Source organism: Mercurialis annua, linkage group LG2, assembly GCF_937616625.2.
Source record: "Mercurialis annua linkage group LG2, ddMerAnnu1.2, whole genome shotgun sequence".
Classification (NCBI taxonomy): domain Eukaryota; kingdom Viridiplantae; phylum Streptophyta; class Magnoliopsida; order Malpighiales; family Euphorbiaceae; genus Mercurialis; species Mercurialis annua.
The window spans coordinates 7669677-7686296 of record NC_065571.1 but is presented as its reverse complement, the minus strand read 5'-3'; the positions used below and the strand labels follow the sequence as shown (position 1 = coordinate 7686296).

At 35.9% G+C, this 16620-nt stretch overlaps 2 protein-coding genes across 2 annotated transcripts; both read right to left on the bottom strand.

The window, feature by feature from the left end:
- Positions 1–2556: 2556 nt before the first annotated feature.
- On the bottom strand, positions 2557–9591 carry LOC126667864 (ABC transporter C family member 3-like). Its single transcript, XM_050360976.2, has 10 exons — positions 6748–9591; positions 6521–6607; positions 5799–6434; positions 5510–5674; positions 5077–5368; positions 4757–4971; positions 4215–4520; positions 4073–4136; positions 3191–3430; positions 2557–2892 (listed from the first exon to the last, which is right to left on the bottom strand). The coding sequence occupies exons 1-10, from the start codon at positions 9112–9114 to the stop codon at positions 2774–2776; spliced, it is 4491 nt and encodes a 1496-aa protein (XP_050216933.1). The 5' UTR covers positions 9115–9591; the 3' UTR covers positions 2557–2773.
- A 66-nt stretch (positions 9592–9657) lies between these two features.
- Positions 9658–16098, bottom strand: LOC126667866 (ABC transporter C family member 3-like). Its single transcript, XM_050360977.2, has 10 exons — positions 12948–16098; positions 12721–12807; positions 11982–12632; positions 11641–11805; positions 11274–11565; positions 10958–11172; positions 10569–10874; positions 10403–10466; positions 10088–10327; positions 9658–10004 (listed from the first exon to the last, which is right to left on the bottom strand). The coding sequence occupies exons 1-10, from the start codon at positions 15294–15296 to the stop codon at positions 9886–9888; spliced, it is 4488 nt and encodes a 1495-aa protein (XP_050216934.1). The 5' UTR covers positions 15297–16098; the 3' UTR covers positions 9658–9885.
- Positions 16099–16620: the final 522 nt, after the last annotated feature.

The following is a 16620-nucleotide window of genomic DNA, read 5'->3' as shown; positions in this document are numbered from 1 at the left end:
TTCGTTTTCAACTGTACCCCAAAATTTAATTTTTTTTGACAATTTAAATAATTAAAGGATGTAAATATTAAAAATAATAAAAAAGAAGGGTTATATTATACTTTTTTCGATTTATACGAATACAAATAAGTCCTTTAACTTTAAAATTTTCAAATAAATTCTAAAAATTTAATCGTTTTAAATTTTTTTATTTAAAAAAATTCGACCTACCATTGTAATTCTTCGATTTACAAATCCGCTACCAAAACCCGATAATTTTACAAAAAATAAATATATTTTTTTAATATTTTTTTCGGGAGGAGCTCCTCCTCATGAAGGAGGAGCAGAGCGGTCTCTTCTTCGGAAAATCGGAAATTATTTTTATTAAATAAAAATTATATATTTTTACGGTTTTGTATTTAAAAGATTATAAAATTAATTTTGTAAAGAAGAATGTATTTTTGTACTATTAATAATGTTAAAGTCTAATTAAATATAGGTTAAAAAATGAAGGACTATTTTAAAAAATTTCTTAAATGAAAAAAATTCAATTTAATGCCTTGGGGTACAGTTGAAAATGAAAAATCAAAAAAAAGGGTACAAATGAATTTTTTCCTAGGTCAGGGTATAAACGAAAAAATATTATAAGGTGGGGATTTTTAAGTAATTAAGCCTTTTTGAAACTACACTGTTATGTGTTTGAAACTGTGTTGAAAACATTTTAAAATTCTATAATTAACTATTTTTCATTGCCAAATAAATTATGTACAATTTGAAACTTTTATTTTTTTTATCTAATAGGGTTTAAGTGATTTGAATATTTTTCAAACTAAAAATTAATTACCTAACATATTTAAAATTTAACATCACTTCAATTGAGTAATAATTGAAAAAAATATTTGTTATCTTTTTTTAGACATTATTGAGAGTAAATCAAAGTTGGGTCTTTTTCGGAAAAAAAGCACAATCACTTTTAAAATTCAAACATTTGCATCTTTTATCAATTACAACCAATTTTTTCAATTTTTTATAATTATTCTAATTTTTAAGGTTTTTTTTTGCAATTGTATCAAAAAATTCGAATTTCATCTTTTAAATCCAAATTTTTTTATCTTTTATCAATTACAATCAATTTTTTAAAATATTGTCTAATTTCTAAAAATAGTTACTATAAAAATTTTGTCGCAATTGATAGAACGCAAAAGTTGGAACATAAAATGAAACCATTTTTTGACCAAAAAAAAGAAGTCCAAATGTATGCGTTTCACATGGAAAATATACGGGCACAAGTTTCATTTAGTTTGATAATAATGATATGGTTCTTGGTGTTGATTATATATCTCTTGACAATCCGATAATGTTTGATTCTCTAAAATGATGTTGTCCTTGACAAAGAAAGGTGAAAGAGTGGAATTGATCTCAAGCAAAGGATTGAATTAGTCTATCGAGAAGCAATCGAATCAAGTCTATGGCCACTTCTTTTTAACATCACATTTTGCTCATGAAAATGAATAAAAATAGAATGACATTAACCAAAAGGAAACCATTGTATCCTAAATTAAACTACATTTGAGCAACGCGTATCTCTACTGATATCATATCACGCAGTAATTCCGTATCTTTGGAAGATCTTTTGATTTAAAGGCGAAAATGGTTCAACTTCTCAAAGGCCGGCTTGTGATTGTTCAGAATATGACCAAACGTAATGCTGATAAGAAGCGCATCCTTTGATGTTGGTGACATGGTTTACCTTGAGCTCGAACAATATAGGCAAACTAGTGTTGCTAACTTGCTATAAGGGATAACATCAAGCATGCTGCTAATTAAATTCTGTGGTTCATTTAAGATTTTGGCTAAAATTGGTTCTGTTGCTTACTGAAGAAGACAAAAATCAGATGAACCACAAATCACATAACCAGTGACAAACATTTTAGGCAACAGCAGCTGCTGTATATTTTCTTTCTTGTTTTGTATAATTTACATATAGAAGTCTTTGTAACAATTATGGGTACCGGTAAACCATATCTACTATATATATATATATATATATAGGAATGTTTGTATTCTTGTGAGATATGGATGAGATTAATATCTTTTATTTTCTTCTTTACTTACAAGCTAAAGTTACTCCATCTTATTTGATCCATTCCGTTGAATCGATCATCAGAAAAAGAATTAGGCCAAAAATTAGGATACATTCTGGGAAAATCAAACTTCCATCGAAGAGAAGCAAATGAAAGGCTTTCGTATATATTCTCGTAGAATCGAGAATGAAGTGTTTCATGTTTCTTTACTAAAAAGAAATTCATGAACAACAACTCTGTAGTTCCTGTTAATTACCTTATTCGCAGAAAAATGGTGAATTCATCCTTGCACAATGGCTATTCTCCAAATTGACTATTATGCATAAGAAGAACATGATCACTCAAGTTTGGTTCATTGAGCTAATTTTGATATGACCGATCAAATTTAGAATTATCCGGAGTCTCTAGTTCTTGACTTCTTCCTATCGAATCAACCGCCAATTCTTTATATCAGTTCAGTCCTAATTTTTAAATAAAGTTCAAGACTTTAATCTTTACCACTAGACCAGGGAATTAGATTAAAATGTATTAACAAATCTATTATGTAGAGCAAAAAGTAAAAACAAAAGGTACTCATCTGGTTTCACTAATTTTCATGATTTTTTATGACTTCAAGCTTCAATATAGAAAGCTTAAGAAAAACGACATCAATCAGCTTAACCTGTCATGAAGACCCTATTGCAGTTGAACCATGTTAATAAGACGCTTTGTCAAGTGAACTTCTCGAGACTGGCATTTGACCTCATTGTGTACTCTGCTACAAGTTGTCCGAATGAAGATGACTTATTTTGTAACAATCTTGCCGGAGAATCAAATTCCTCAATCAGCCCTGCATCATATTTCCAATAATCAATCAGTGTTTTAAAAAAAACGGTGGCCGAACCAGCAATGGATTGAAAATCCAGTAGATATATCACATTCTAGTTAGTAATAAAGATCCGAATGGTTTCTATAATTTAACCAGTTTAATGGTTTCCGGATTTTGCATTTTTTACTAGTTCAAAGAGGTTGAACCGTAGATCAATTTTAGAAACAACTGAACCTGGTTCAGTTCTTAATACACCGCAATCAACACTGGCACCATCAACATAATCTGCAGAATCTAAATCATGTACTTCCTTACTTACCATTGCTCAAAAGCAAAACCACGTCACTATCAAGAACTGAAGTTATCCGATGAGCAATTGTTACAACTGTACGGTCAGAGAAGTGTTGCTTTATGGTTTGCTGTATAAGATTATCAGTAGCTGTATCCACAGAGGCAGTAGCTTCATCCAGGATCAGTATTTTACACTTTTTCAGTAGTACACGCCCTAGACAGACCAGCTGCCTCTGACCCATACTCCAGTTTTCCCCATTCTCAGTAACTGCAGCATCACAAATTCACTATATTCAGTGTTGGAACCAGAAAAATAAGAGTGGAGGTGAATTTACAGAAGAGTATTAGTCAGGAACGAGACAGACTGATTACTGATTAGGAACGGAATAAGACGGATAAAAGATAAAAAAATGTGTAAAGAGATGATTAAATATTTTTGCTATTACCTAAACTTTTGCAAACGGTTACCAGTATTTAATTTATTAAATTTGGTAACCAGAACATATTTTTCAAAATACAGGAGGATACCCAATCTGCCTATATGGCAATTCAACGGCCAAATGACACACTGCCAATCTGTCGGTTACATAGGCAAAATTTGAACTGGATTGATGGGGTAACCTCGCGTTGTTTGAACAATGAATATTGATTTATCAAAATATAATAAATTAAATGTCGATAGCCATTATATAAAAGTAGTATAGTTGAGTAACCATAAAAATATTTAATCCGTACAGAGAGTGACGAAGATACCAAATAGTCCATAGTCGGGGGAGGAAGGTAAGTGGTGACCGGATGGCTGGGGGTGCCACACACCCGGCCCCCACCTAGTTCCGCCCATGACTCCATTCTTCTATCGTGTTAATTTCTTAAAAGTTAAACTTTGCAAAACAGTTAGAATGGTACAAACCCATGGAATCCAGCCTTTTCTCTTTTTTCTTAACTTCATGTGCAAGTTGACATTTGTCCAGAGCCTGGAATCATAAAACCATGTCAGCATAGACATTTATGAAGAGAATTATTTCACCACTGAACAGAATAGGATAACCAACCTCCCAAATTTGTTCATCTGTATACTCTTCAAGCGGGTCCAGGTTGCTCCGTATAGTCCCCTCGAACATAGTTGGATCCTGAGGAATAATGCCCAGCCTTGACCGCAAATCATGCAATCCAATTGATGAGATATTGATGTCGTCAATCACAATCTGACCAACTGTGGGTTCCACAATGCGGAGAAGAGTCTGTATCAGAGTAGACTTTCCACTTCCTGTTCTCCCAACAATACCAGTTCTCTTCCCTCCTGGAAAACTGCAGGTGAGACCTTGCAGAACCAGTGGCATGTGTGGGGCATAGCGAACCTACATCATATTTGTTGTTCACAATCTTGTATGGAAATAAAAAATGTTAAAATGAAAATACTTGAAATGAGAAACTATGGAAGGATATGTTTTACTATAATAATAGGTTGGAAATATAAAGTATTGGAATTTCAGAAAATTTTCAGAAAATGGAAACGAAAAGCTGAAAGTAGGTCTCTACAAGTTTCCATACAATAATGATTAGCCATCAATTGAAAAATATTTAGTAAGTAAACCTGAAGATTATCAATAGAAACTTCTCCAAGTGACGGCCACGACTGGTCTGGTCGCTTTTCTTCTATTAGAAGAGGAGGTTCACTAGGTATGGACAAGTATTGAAGTACTCTTTCTACTGATATGATCCGGTTCTCCAAATTACAGAGTTTCCATATAAACCAAGTTTGTATGATGTTAAGGTTGAGTCCATATGTCACAGCTAGGCCCGCAATTGCTTCAATAGTGAAAAAAAGAACGAACGGAGAAGGTGTACTTCAGATTTGTCAGGCTGTTGTTATGAGAAAAGATATGAGCTAAAAACAAGAAACAAGCAATTTACCTGGATTAATTCTATCTTGGAAAGAGATCAACAAAATCAATGATGTTGCGAATGTAATAGAAGAAAATATATCCAGCCTGAAGCAAAGCCATTCCATTGCACCAGCAATATGAAATTTGGGCCGAGAATATGCATCCATCAATTTCATGTTTATTTCTTGGAATCTTGATTGCTGATCGAAACTCCTAATAGTTGTCGATCCTGATATTGTTTCAGAGAAGTGCTGGAAAACCGGAGCTTTGGATACACCGGCTAATCGTGCAAGTTCTCTTGCAGAAGGGATGTAATATTGCTGCATAACAAAGTCATGCAAAGGCAAGGTATAATCTGATCATATACCACACTAACACATTATTATAAAGAGCAAATGAAAAATAAAGTGTAAATGATACATTATATATGGATCTGATTTTGAAGAAATGATAAAGATTACCTGATACCAGATGCAAACGCAAGCCACAGGGATAAAAATGACAAAAATTTGCCATGCCACCTGAGACATGACTCCGACGACTCCCAGAAGCTGGATCAGTGTGAATACAACTGCACCAGTTTGATATGCCATTTGCAAATCTATCTGGCTTTGGTCCGTAGAAGCCTGTTTAAGCACAATTTATCATTAACCGAAACCCCATCAAGAATGTTATTCCTCAAATGGTTATATTTCAAGATAAAATGTCGGCCTCTGAATTAAGAAACAATAGCACAAGGAATTTACTTACTCTGTTTAGGATTCGACCACTAGGGGTTGCATCAAAGAAGGACATGGGCGCACGGAAAATGCTATAATGCATCTTATTGAAAAGCAGAGTCGCTGTCTTATACCCTGCTGTAACAAGAAGAGTGATCCTGACCAGGAGACAGAATGAACTTCCCAGGGCAAAAGCTGCATACACACCTATCAGTGTAGATGCGGTAACAACAGGTTTCACATCCTTCGACTCAGGAGTTGCCCATGCCATCCAATAATTGCTACAAATTTGAAGGATCTGAGATAAAATTGCTGCCAATAATATGATTGGCACAAGAGCTCCACCAAATGCTGTTGTGATATATTTCCAGTACACCGTAAACCCAACGCGACCTTTCTCTCTCTCTTCTTCTTGAATGAGCTGTCCTTTCGGCACAACTATCTCATTTTCTTTATCATTTGCCAAGTCAATTTTATCCTGATCTAGCACAGCCTTACTAAAGCTGCTCTCCTTACTAGTACTTCCATTTTCAGGATGTGATGCCTGTTTTGAATCAAGTGGCGATAAGGCTGCCCTGTGTGCATTTACAAGCTCCATGAAATCGGATCCTGGGATAAGAAGGTCACTATATTTCCCAGCCTGTGTGATCCTTCCATCTTTCATGACCTAAAAGACGGCAAAAGTTAAAACAAGGACTTAATTAAATGAATTTGGGGATGCATTAAAGAAAAGGAAGGTAGATAATTACTCACCAAGATTATATCAGCAGCAGGTAAGAACTCAACTTGGTGAGTGATGTATATAACAGTTCTTGTATTTAGAAGATTGATCAAAACATTCTGCCATACATGGATTCAAGAAAATATACATTACTAGAGAAAAGGCTAAATTCTGCCTGGATATGTAAATTTTTTGAAATAAAAGAAAGATTTAGCTTTCAGGATGCGCAATTGGGTTGTGAGAAAAGAACTATTTTTACCTTAAATATATGAGATCCAGTGTGAGCATCCACAGCACTGAAAGGATCATCAAATAGATAAATATCAGAATCTTGGTAGAGAGCTCGAGCAATCTGAATACGTTGCTTCTGGCCGCCACTTAAGTTGATTCCCCTCTCTCCTATAACTGTTTGGTCACCAAATGACAGGATTTCTATGTCCTTTTTCAGCGCACATGCTTCCAGTATCCTGTCATACCTATCTCTGTCCATCTTCTTACCAAACAGTATGTTCTCTTCAATTGTCCCGCTTTGAATCCAAGGTGACTGCGCCACATAGGCCTTTGTCCCGCACAACCTAAGAGTCCCAGAAATTTTGGGTACCTCTCCTAGGATGCAGGAAAGTAAGCTTGACTTGCCTGAACCAACAGCACCACAAACAGCAACATTCATGCCACGGAATACTTTGAAACTTACATCTTTTAGTGTCGGGTGAGGTAAAGAGAAATCCCAAGAGAAATTCCCATTAACTATCTCAATTGCTGTGTCAGAACTAAATCTTGGAAGCTTCTCAATAACATCAAACTGTAATTCTTGGAGACGAAGAAAAGATGCAATTCTATCAAGAGAAACCTTAGTCTGGACTACCATGGAAATTGTATCAGGAAGAAAGTATATCGGCTCTTGAAGAATCCTGAATGTTGCTAGTGCAGATAAGATCTTTCCTGTTTCAAGTTGGACTCCCATAAACATACAAGCACCAAAAGTGGCCACAGAAATAAAAGTTGGAGCAACCCAGAAGAAAAAATTTGTTACTGCTGAGGTGTAAAAGTACTTCTTCAACCATCCTTCCTCCATCTTTCTGAGATCAAGGATTTTACACAGAAACTTCATTTCCCATCCTTGAAGCTTGAGAATCCTCATATTCCTTAAAATCTCAGATGTTGTCTTCATTCTGTTATCTTTTGATTCCATCAACTTGTCCTGAAACTTCTCTTGCAATCTACCCAGAGGATAATTAAGCAACATGATAATAACCGTCGAGATAAAAGCGGCAATGGATCCAAGACCGAGATTCTTATACAATATCAACAAGGCTAAACCAACTTGGAAGAAGACCAACCACAAGTCATGGACATACCAAGTAAAATGTCCAATTCTCTCTGCATCAACAGCCATGTAATTGATGATTTCGCCACTTGTGTGATCCTGTTTCGACAGGTGCGAAAGTGTTAAGCCCTTATTATATACCATTGCCACAAGAACTGAACGGATCCTGATTCCAATTTGCTGCAATCTAAACACCTGATGCCTCTGAGAGAGACACTCTACGAGTTTTGCAACGAAAAATACTGAAGCTAGAACATATCCCTGATTTTTATACTCTCCTCGCCCATCAAGGCACTGAACAAAAGATTCTATGAGGTATGGACCAACATAAGAAGCTACTGTATATAACAGTGCAAGTAAAGCAGTCAATAGAAGTTCCTTCCAAAATGAAAGGAATAATGCTTTGACAAGCTTGTTTGTGGTAACTCCATTAGCAGGAGCACCACCATCCATCTCCAGCTTATTTCTAAGAACTGAAAATGTCCCAGCTACAGTATCCTTAAAATCAAGCTGAGGAACATCCTCCAGGTCTAAAGTTTTCTTATTGCCAACAGCAATAAGGGAACCCATCCAAGAGAAGGTAAGAATACTGAAGGGACTAGCATTTGAGTAAGGTGTTAAAGTCTTACTTCCTATGGGCTTAGTTGACTCCAAGCTATTACTTAAACTAGAATCGCCATTTAAAAAGGGTTCTTCGATTAGGGAATCTCTATTCTTATCTTTCAAGAACCCAACATAACAGATATACAAACCTGTCAATACAGAGACTACATCAGATACCAAGAACTGAATTTCTAAAGACATGTGTTTCCCCTGAAGCATAAAATCTACAATTAAGCTATAACACGATGTAATAAAATAAAAAACCCACCAAATTTTCAATAAAATGGGAAACTTTGTCTCAGGTGAAGAAACAGAATTAGTGTACAGATAAACACCAAGTGCACCCCAAGACAGTGATTTAAGCACTGCTGAATCCAAAAGGGTCATCAGTTTATCATCAGACCAGACATCTCTATACCAATAAAAGTAGATTAAGAAGCACAAAACAAGGTTAAACAATGAAACGCCATAACAACACAACAAAGTCTGTTTATAACAGAAAACCCTCTTGTTTTTGTCAAACCTCTCATCCACCTTTCCCGCCCTAAGTTTCTTGCCCACAAAGGAGATGAATAACCCAAGTAGCAAAACTAAGTGCAGTAAACCAGAAAACCGATGGAGGAAAATGGGTTTAAGGAGCATGTAAAACAGTGGAGGTGAGCTTGAAAGAAAAGCTGGTAAATCAAGAATTTCCATTTGTAAATTGTAAGAGCTTTTCAGATGGAGTTATGTTGAATTCTTTGGTTGTTTGAATAGAAAAAATCAAAGGTCAGGTATCGCTTTTAAATTCTGTGGAAGTGGAGTATCCATATGGTAGCTTACTGTTACAACTTACAAGTTCTTTAGACAAGAGAAAAAGAAGAAGGAAATGATGAGATTGTGCTTGTATTCACTCCTGCACTTTATTTCCTACTAACATTAGTGGAGTATAAATAAAGTGCTTTTTTTATTGCAATGGAAAAAAAAACCTTATTAAACATGAAATATAGATTACAAAAAGAAATGGGCATTTTCCAAGAAGGTGAAGTCCGCCAACTTTTGTCACAAGATAATTGGATCTCAAAAGAAATTGGAATATCAAACATCATAAGGCCCACAAATTCTTGTTATTGCTGTGTTATTGCTTGAGCAGCATAGAAGTCTAACATGACAATAACAGGTTTGGGGTTTTTTTCAAGCTCATGTTTGACGGATTTATACTAACTAACGAGATAAATATAGTAAAAGAAAGAAAGAGACTTCATGGAAAGATATACATATATATAAAAAGACTTCATGGAAATATATAATATATATTGTCAAAAGAGGAACGGAGAATGAAGAATACATATCTTAATAATATTTTTTTCTATTGCATCCCCATGATGTGTCTAAACCATAACTTCACGCCACGCTGCCTTGCGAATAGACCTCTTTGAAGAGACTTATTTCAGGGGAGCTGTGGATTGTGAAGTTCCGTCAGCCAATTCATGTCAACTTCTCAAAACTGGTGTTTGACCTTGCTGTGTATTCTGCTACAAGTTGTGCAAATGCAGATGACTTGTTTTCTAATAATCTTGTTGGAGAATCATACTCTTTGATTAACCCTGCATTATGATTATATAACATCAAGAACAATGTGTATCGAAAACAGAATTTGATCAGCTACTCTCTACAGAAATATGCTCACCATGACTCAAAAGCAGAACCATGTCACTGTCGAGAACAGAAGTAATTCGGTGTGCAATGGTTATAACAGTACAGTCGGAAAAATGTTGCCTAATGGTTTGCTGAATTAAATTGTCCGTAGCTGTATCGACCGAGGCTGTAGCTTCATCTAGGACTAAGACCTTACTCTTTTTGAGTAGCACACGCCCAAGACACACTAGTTGTCTCTGACCCATACTCCAGTTCTCTCCATTTTCAGTTACTGCACCACCAGGATGATAATTGAGTTAAAATTTGCATAATTTTTTATTGTACCAAAAAGAATAAAAAGAAAAACCTGTAGAGCCTAGTTTTTTCTCCTTCTTCCTAACTTCATTTCCAAGCTGGCATTTATCAAGAGCCTGAGTCCATCAAAATGTATGTTAGCAACTTAGCATGCTCCGTCCTCGAAGTTTACAATCCTGAGGCATTGCATGTCAAATGTAAAAAGAAAATATACCCACCTCCCAAATTTGTTCGTCAGTGTACTCTTCAAGAGGGTCCAGGTTACTCTTTATAGTTCCTTCAAACATGGTGGGATCCTGAGGAATAATGCTAAGTTTTGACCGCAGATCATGCAAACCAATTGATGAAATATTGATGCCATCAATCACAATCTGGCCGGCTGCAGGGTCAACAATGCGGAAAAGAGTTTGTACAAGAGTTGACTTTCCACTGCCTGTTCTCCCAACAATACCAGTTCTCTTCCCACCTTGGAAAGTACATGTAATACCTTGTAACACGAGTGGCATATGAGGGGCATACCGAACCTACATTCATGTCATTATCATTAATGACATATATGCCATGTAAGGAACAAGTGTTAACAGCTAAATTAACAAAGCAAATTTACCTGCAGGTTATCAATAAGAACTTCACCATGTGATGGCCAAGAAGAATCTGGCCTGTTTTCGTCTAATACAAGAGGAGGCTCACTGGGAATGGACATGTATTGGAGTATTCTCTCTACTGATATAATTTTATTCTCCAGATCGCTGATGCTACATATCACCCAAGACTGTTGCAAGCTTAGACTGAGCCCATATGTGACAGCTAAACCAGCAATGGCTTTACAGGCAAAGAAACACAAAGAGTTGATGCATTTTAGGCTACAAAATTAATGAAATAAAACTCTGACTAGTAGATTTACATGACAGGAAGCGACAAACCTGGATTGATTCCTTCAGGAAAAGAGGTCACAAAAAATAAAAAGAAAGCGAACGTAATAGTAGAGAACATATCTATGCGGATGTAAAGCCATTCTATTGCGGCAGCAATATGAAACTTGGGCCTAGAATAAGCATCCACCAGTTTCATAAGTGTTTCTTGGAATCTTGACTGATGATCAAAGCTCCTGATTGTTGTTGTTCCTGAAATTGTTTCAGTTAAATGTTGAATAATTGGAGATTTGCATAGTCCAACCAACCGTGAAAGTTCTCTAGCAGAAGGGGTATAAAATTGCTGCATAAAAAGCAAATTTTTGAGAACGCTTTTATTTATTGTATAAACTAAGTGTTTGAAGATAGTAAGCATTACCTGATACCAAATGGAGGCGACAACCATAGGAATAAAAACAATAAAAACTTGCCATGCCACCCGAGACATCACTACAATGATCACCAGAATCTGGATCAATGAGAATGCAACTGCCTTGAGCAAATTTGGAATTTGCGTATCAACTGCACTTTGGTCTACAGAAGCCTATTAAGAGCAGAAAACATATCCATTAAATGACGAACGCGGTTTAAAGACCCGCATAAGAACAAAAACAACAGAAAAAGGGGATTGGAAAGTGAACTAAAGAGAGAAAAGCTGCAAAAAGAATGCAGTGGAGATACAGGCAGACCTAACTAAAGAGCCTAAATAAGTATACTTACTCTGCTTAAAATCCGTCCACTTGGGTTTGCATCAAAGAACAACATGGGTGCACGGAATATGCAAAAATGCATTCTATTGAAAAAAACAGTTGCTGTTTTAAACCCTGCTGTCGCAAGAAGTATGGATCGGATCAGGATGCAAAATGAACTTCCAATTGCCAACCCAGCATACACAATTATTACTGTGTATCTACTAAGTACGGGTGTCACATCCTTCGATGCTGGAGTTTCCGAAGCCATCCAGTAATTGCTGCCAATTTGAAGAACCTCATAGGAAACATGTACAAGCAAAATAATTGGGACTAGAGCTCCTCCATATGCTGCTGTGAGATATTTCCAGTAGACTTGAAACCCAACTCTACCTTTTTCTCTCTCTTCTTCTTGAACAAGCTGCTTTTTTGGCTCAATTATCCCATCCGCTTTAACATTTTGTAAAATTTTACCTTCTTCTTTAGAGGAAAGCCCATTTGTGCTGCTCAGGCTATCATTGTCCTTTCTCATACTTTCATTTTCAGAAGCTGTCTGTGTCTCATTGGAACGAAGAGCTGATAAAGCCGTCTCATGTGCACCCACAAGTTCCATAAAGTCGGAGCAAGAATTGCAAATGTCGTTATATTTTCCAGCCTGTGTAATCCTACCATCTTTCATGACCTACGGGAAGGTACAAAATGGACTCAATGATCCAAATAGTCTACATTAGAAATCCCAAATGTAGTGAACACAAGAAATGCATACTCACCAATATTATATCAGCAGCAGGTAAGAACTCAACTTGATGTGTAACATATATAACAGTTTTCGAACTCAGAAGACCTAGCAAAACTTCCTGCCACACAATCATCGACTAGATTACTTTGTGAGAAACATCATTCTCTTCTACTATACAAAAAGTACCATCATTTAATAAATTAGCAGAGATGACCAGAGCATTGGAAAAAAGAGACTGTGAAAGGAAAATAACTCAACCTTAAATAAATGAGATCCAGTATGTGCATCAAGAGCACTAAAAGGATCATCAAAAAGATAGATATCAGCATCATAGTAGAGAGCTCGTGCAATTTGTACTCTCTGTTTCTGTCCACCGCTCAGATTGATACCCCTCTCACCTATTAGAGTTTGGTCTCCATATGACAGCATTTCCAGGTCCTTTTTTAACGAGCAGGCGTCCAGAATCCTGTCATACCGTTCTCTATCCATCTCTTTACCAAACCGTATGTTCTCTTCAATGGTGCAGCTCTGTATCCATGGAATCTGTGCAACATAGGCCTTTGTACCACACAGCTTAATTGTCCCTGAGATTTTGGGGACCTCTCCCAAAATGCAAGAAAGTAAGCTCGACTTGCCTGAACCAACTGTACCACATACAGCGACGCTCATGCCATGAAATGCTTTGAAATTAATGTCTTTCAATGTCGGGATAGGGGCAGACAAATCCCAAGAGAAATTACCATCTAGTATCTCAATTGCTGTATCTGAACTACCCTTTGGAATTTTCTCTATGATATCAGATTGTAAGTCATCAAGTTGAAGAAAAGATGCAATTCTATCAAGGGAAACCTTGGTCCGAATCATCATAGAAATTGTTTCAGGAAGCTTACGAATTGGGTCTTTAAGAATCTTAAATGTAGCTAGTGCAGATAAGACCTTTCCTGACTCAAATGAGATTCCTATAAACATACATGTAGCAAAGGTAATCACAGACACAAAAATTGGAGCAGCAGAGGAGAAAAAAGTAACTACTGATGAAGTGTAAACATATTTCTTCAACCATCCTGTCTCTATCTCCCTAAGCTCGACAATCTTGGACAAGAACTTCATTTCCCATGCCTGAAGCTTGAGAATTCTCATATTCCTTAAGATCTCAGATGATGTTTTCATTCTTTCATCTTTAGATTTCATCAACTTCTGCTGAAAGTTCTTTTGCAGTCTTCCTAAAGGGTAGTTCAGAGACATGAAAGTAATTATTGCAATAAAAGTAGCAAGAGATGCAAGCCCGAGAGTTTTGTAAAATATGAACAAGGCCAGACCAATTTGGAAGATGACTAGCCAGGGATCATGCATGCTCAAGGTAAAATCACTAATTCGCTTTGCATCAAGGGACAATAAATTGATGATCTCCCCACTAGTGTTTCCCTGTTTCGACTGGCATGAAAGTGTCATACACTTGCAGTAAATCATTGTCACAAGTACTGCATATATCCTGATACCCATTGCTCTCAACTGAAAATACCAGTGTATCTCAGACAAGCAAGCTGCAAGCTTTCCAACCAAAAAGGCAGCAGCCAAAAGATATCCCTGATGTTTAAACTCTCCTTGCCCGTTCAGGCATTGGACAAATGAATCTATAAGATATGGACCGGCATAAGTAGCTGATGCGTGTACTACTGAGAGAAAGAAAGTCAAAAGAATATCTTTCCAAGCTGAGAAGAATAACGCCTTCACAAGCATAATCGTGGTAACTCCTCTAGGAGCAATGCTATCTGACTTGAGCCTATTGCAGAAGACGGGATATGCTGCAACAACACTGTCCCCACCATAAAGTTGAGGAACATCCTCAAGGTTTAAAGTTCTCTTGTGGCCATCCGCAATCAGAGAACTTATCCAAGAGAAGGTAAGAGAACTAAAAAGACCAGCATTTGAATAAGGAGTTACAGTATCACTTCCTGTTGACTTAGTTGACTCTAAATTACCATCTAAAAGAGGTTCTTTGAGACTGGTATCTTTACTCTTAGTTTTCAAGAACCCCAGGTAACAAAGCCACAAAACATTGAATAGAGAGATTGCATTCAATGCTAAATACTGAACTTCAGAGAACAACTGTTTTCTATAAGAAACAATGTCTACAACAAGGCAATAACATGAAATTGAGAAATAAAATGCCCAGAAAACTCTCAATGAAAACGGGAACTTGGTATTAGCTGAGCTAAAAAATTGGGAGTGTAAATAAACAGCAACCCAAGACAATGTTCTAAGCAGTGAATCCAAAAGGCTAATCAGTTCATAGTCAGAAGAGTACCAATAAAAGTAACTCAACAAACACAAAACAAGATTACACACTGAAACAGTCAAACAACGTAACACAATTTGTTTATAACACAAGAGCCTCTTGTTAATACTCAAACACTCTTTTGAATCGTCGCTATTACCTTCCGCACATAATACGTTACAGACAAACAAGACAAATAACACAAATGACAAAAGTAAGTGTAGTGAGCCCGAAAACCATCGCAAGAAAACGGGTTCAAGGATAAAATCAGTAAATGAATACATTAATGAGCTTGTATTAGAAATCAAAGCTGATACATCAAGTTCCATCCTTGACAAGGCTTTTTCTGGAGAGTTTAGCAGTATAGGATTTCCAGAAATGAATATATTAGTGAGGTTCTAGCTGATTAGGATGACTAGGTGGTCAATAATATATCATAATTTATGGTGTCATTGTTGGTTAATATTCTATTAATTTTTAAAAGATATGCTATTAAACTATGACCAAGTAGTGTACAAAAACAATGCATAAGTTGGAAAAAATTACAGTATTAATTATTATAAAGATTAGGTGGCCAGCTAAGTCAATATTATACTAAGAGCTTAAAGAATAATTTGCAGTCATGTAATACTGAAATAAAATGAAGCAGCTACGAAGATGTGGAAAGTTTAGGAAGGACAAATTTATCAAATTTATGCAAAAGCTAAAGATTTTTTACAGAATCTATATGTAATAATATATAAAGTTATGAACAACAAACTTCAAAAGCAGAAGCTACCAATTGCAGCAATTTCCTCTGATTCCGCACAATATCTACACACCCACCAAGTAAAAAAGACGAATTGGAATACCCATTACTCAAGAACCAAGAAGTAACCTCCAATCAATCCTATCCCCAAAAATTTCCTCCAGAATGCATCTCAATTGAATACAGCTTCCAAATTGGGTTGTGTAAATTAGGGTTTTGCAGGGTTTAATGAAATGGGGATGAGATATAACTGGAGGAAGGATTATTAGGGGTTTGAATCGCATTTCTAAGCAATAAATTCTCAATAATTGCAATCACAATTTGTAAACTGGAAATTTTGGTTCACTGTATCACTAACTCTTTTCATTTTAAATTAGCATGTCCTTCCAAATCTTTTTCCGGCGTTTGTTTTTCACATTAAGGCTAAAAAATTAAATTAAGAATTGTCAATCTTAGTTTATTTTTCAATTTTCCATTTCATTTATAGCTATTTGTTAAAATTCGAATAGAACACATTTAAATATGTCTTTCAGATTACTTTTTCTTTTTTTTTTGAGAAAAAAAAAATTTAAAAATGAGTTAAAATGAACGATTTTAAAAATTTGTGCCATGCACAAACAAAATGCCAAAAAGGAGGTGTTTTCTAATAATTAACCATATTTTATTCGTTTTTTTTTAATAATTGGAGAGGGGGAGCGCTTGTAGGAGGAATCGAACCCACGATCTAGCAGTTTGATGCCTAGCACTTATACCATTTGAGTCAGAGCTCATTGGTAATTCAAACATTACCTTTTATGTTAAATTATTTTTAACTTCCATAACCGTTTAGGATATAACTTATCTATACTATACTACTCCCTCCGTCCCGTAAAGATAGAAAAAGTACCACCTTTTTTTGTCCCATA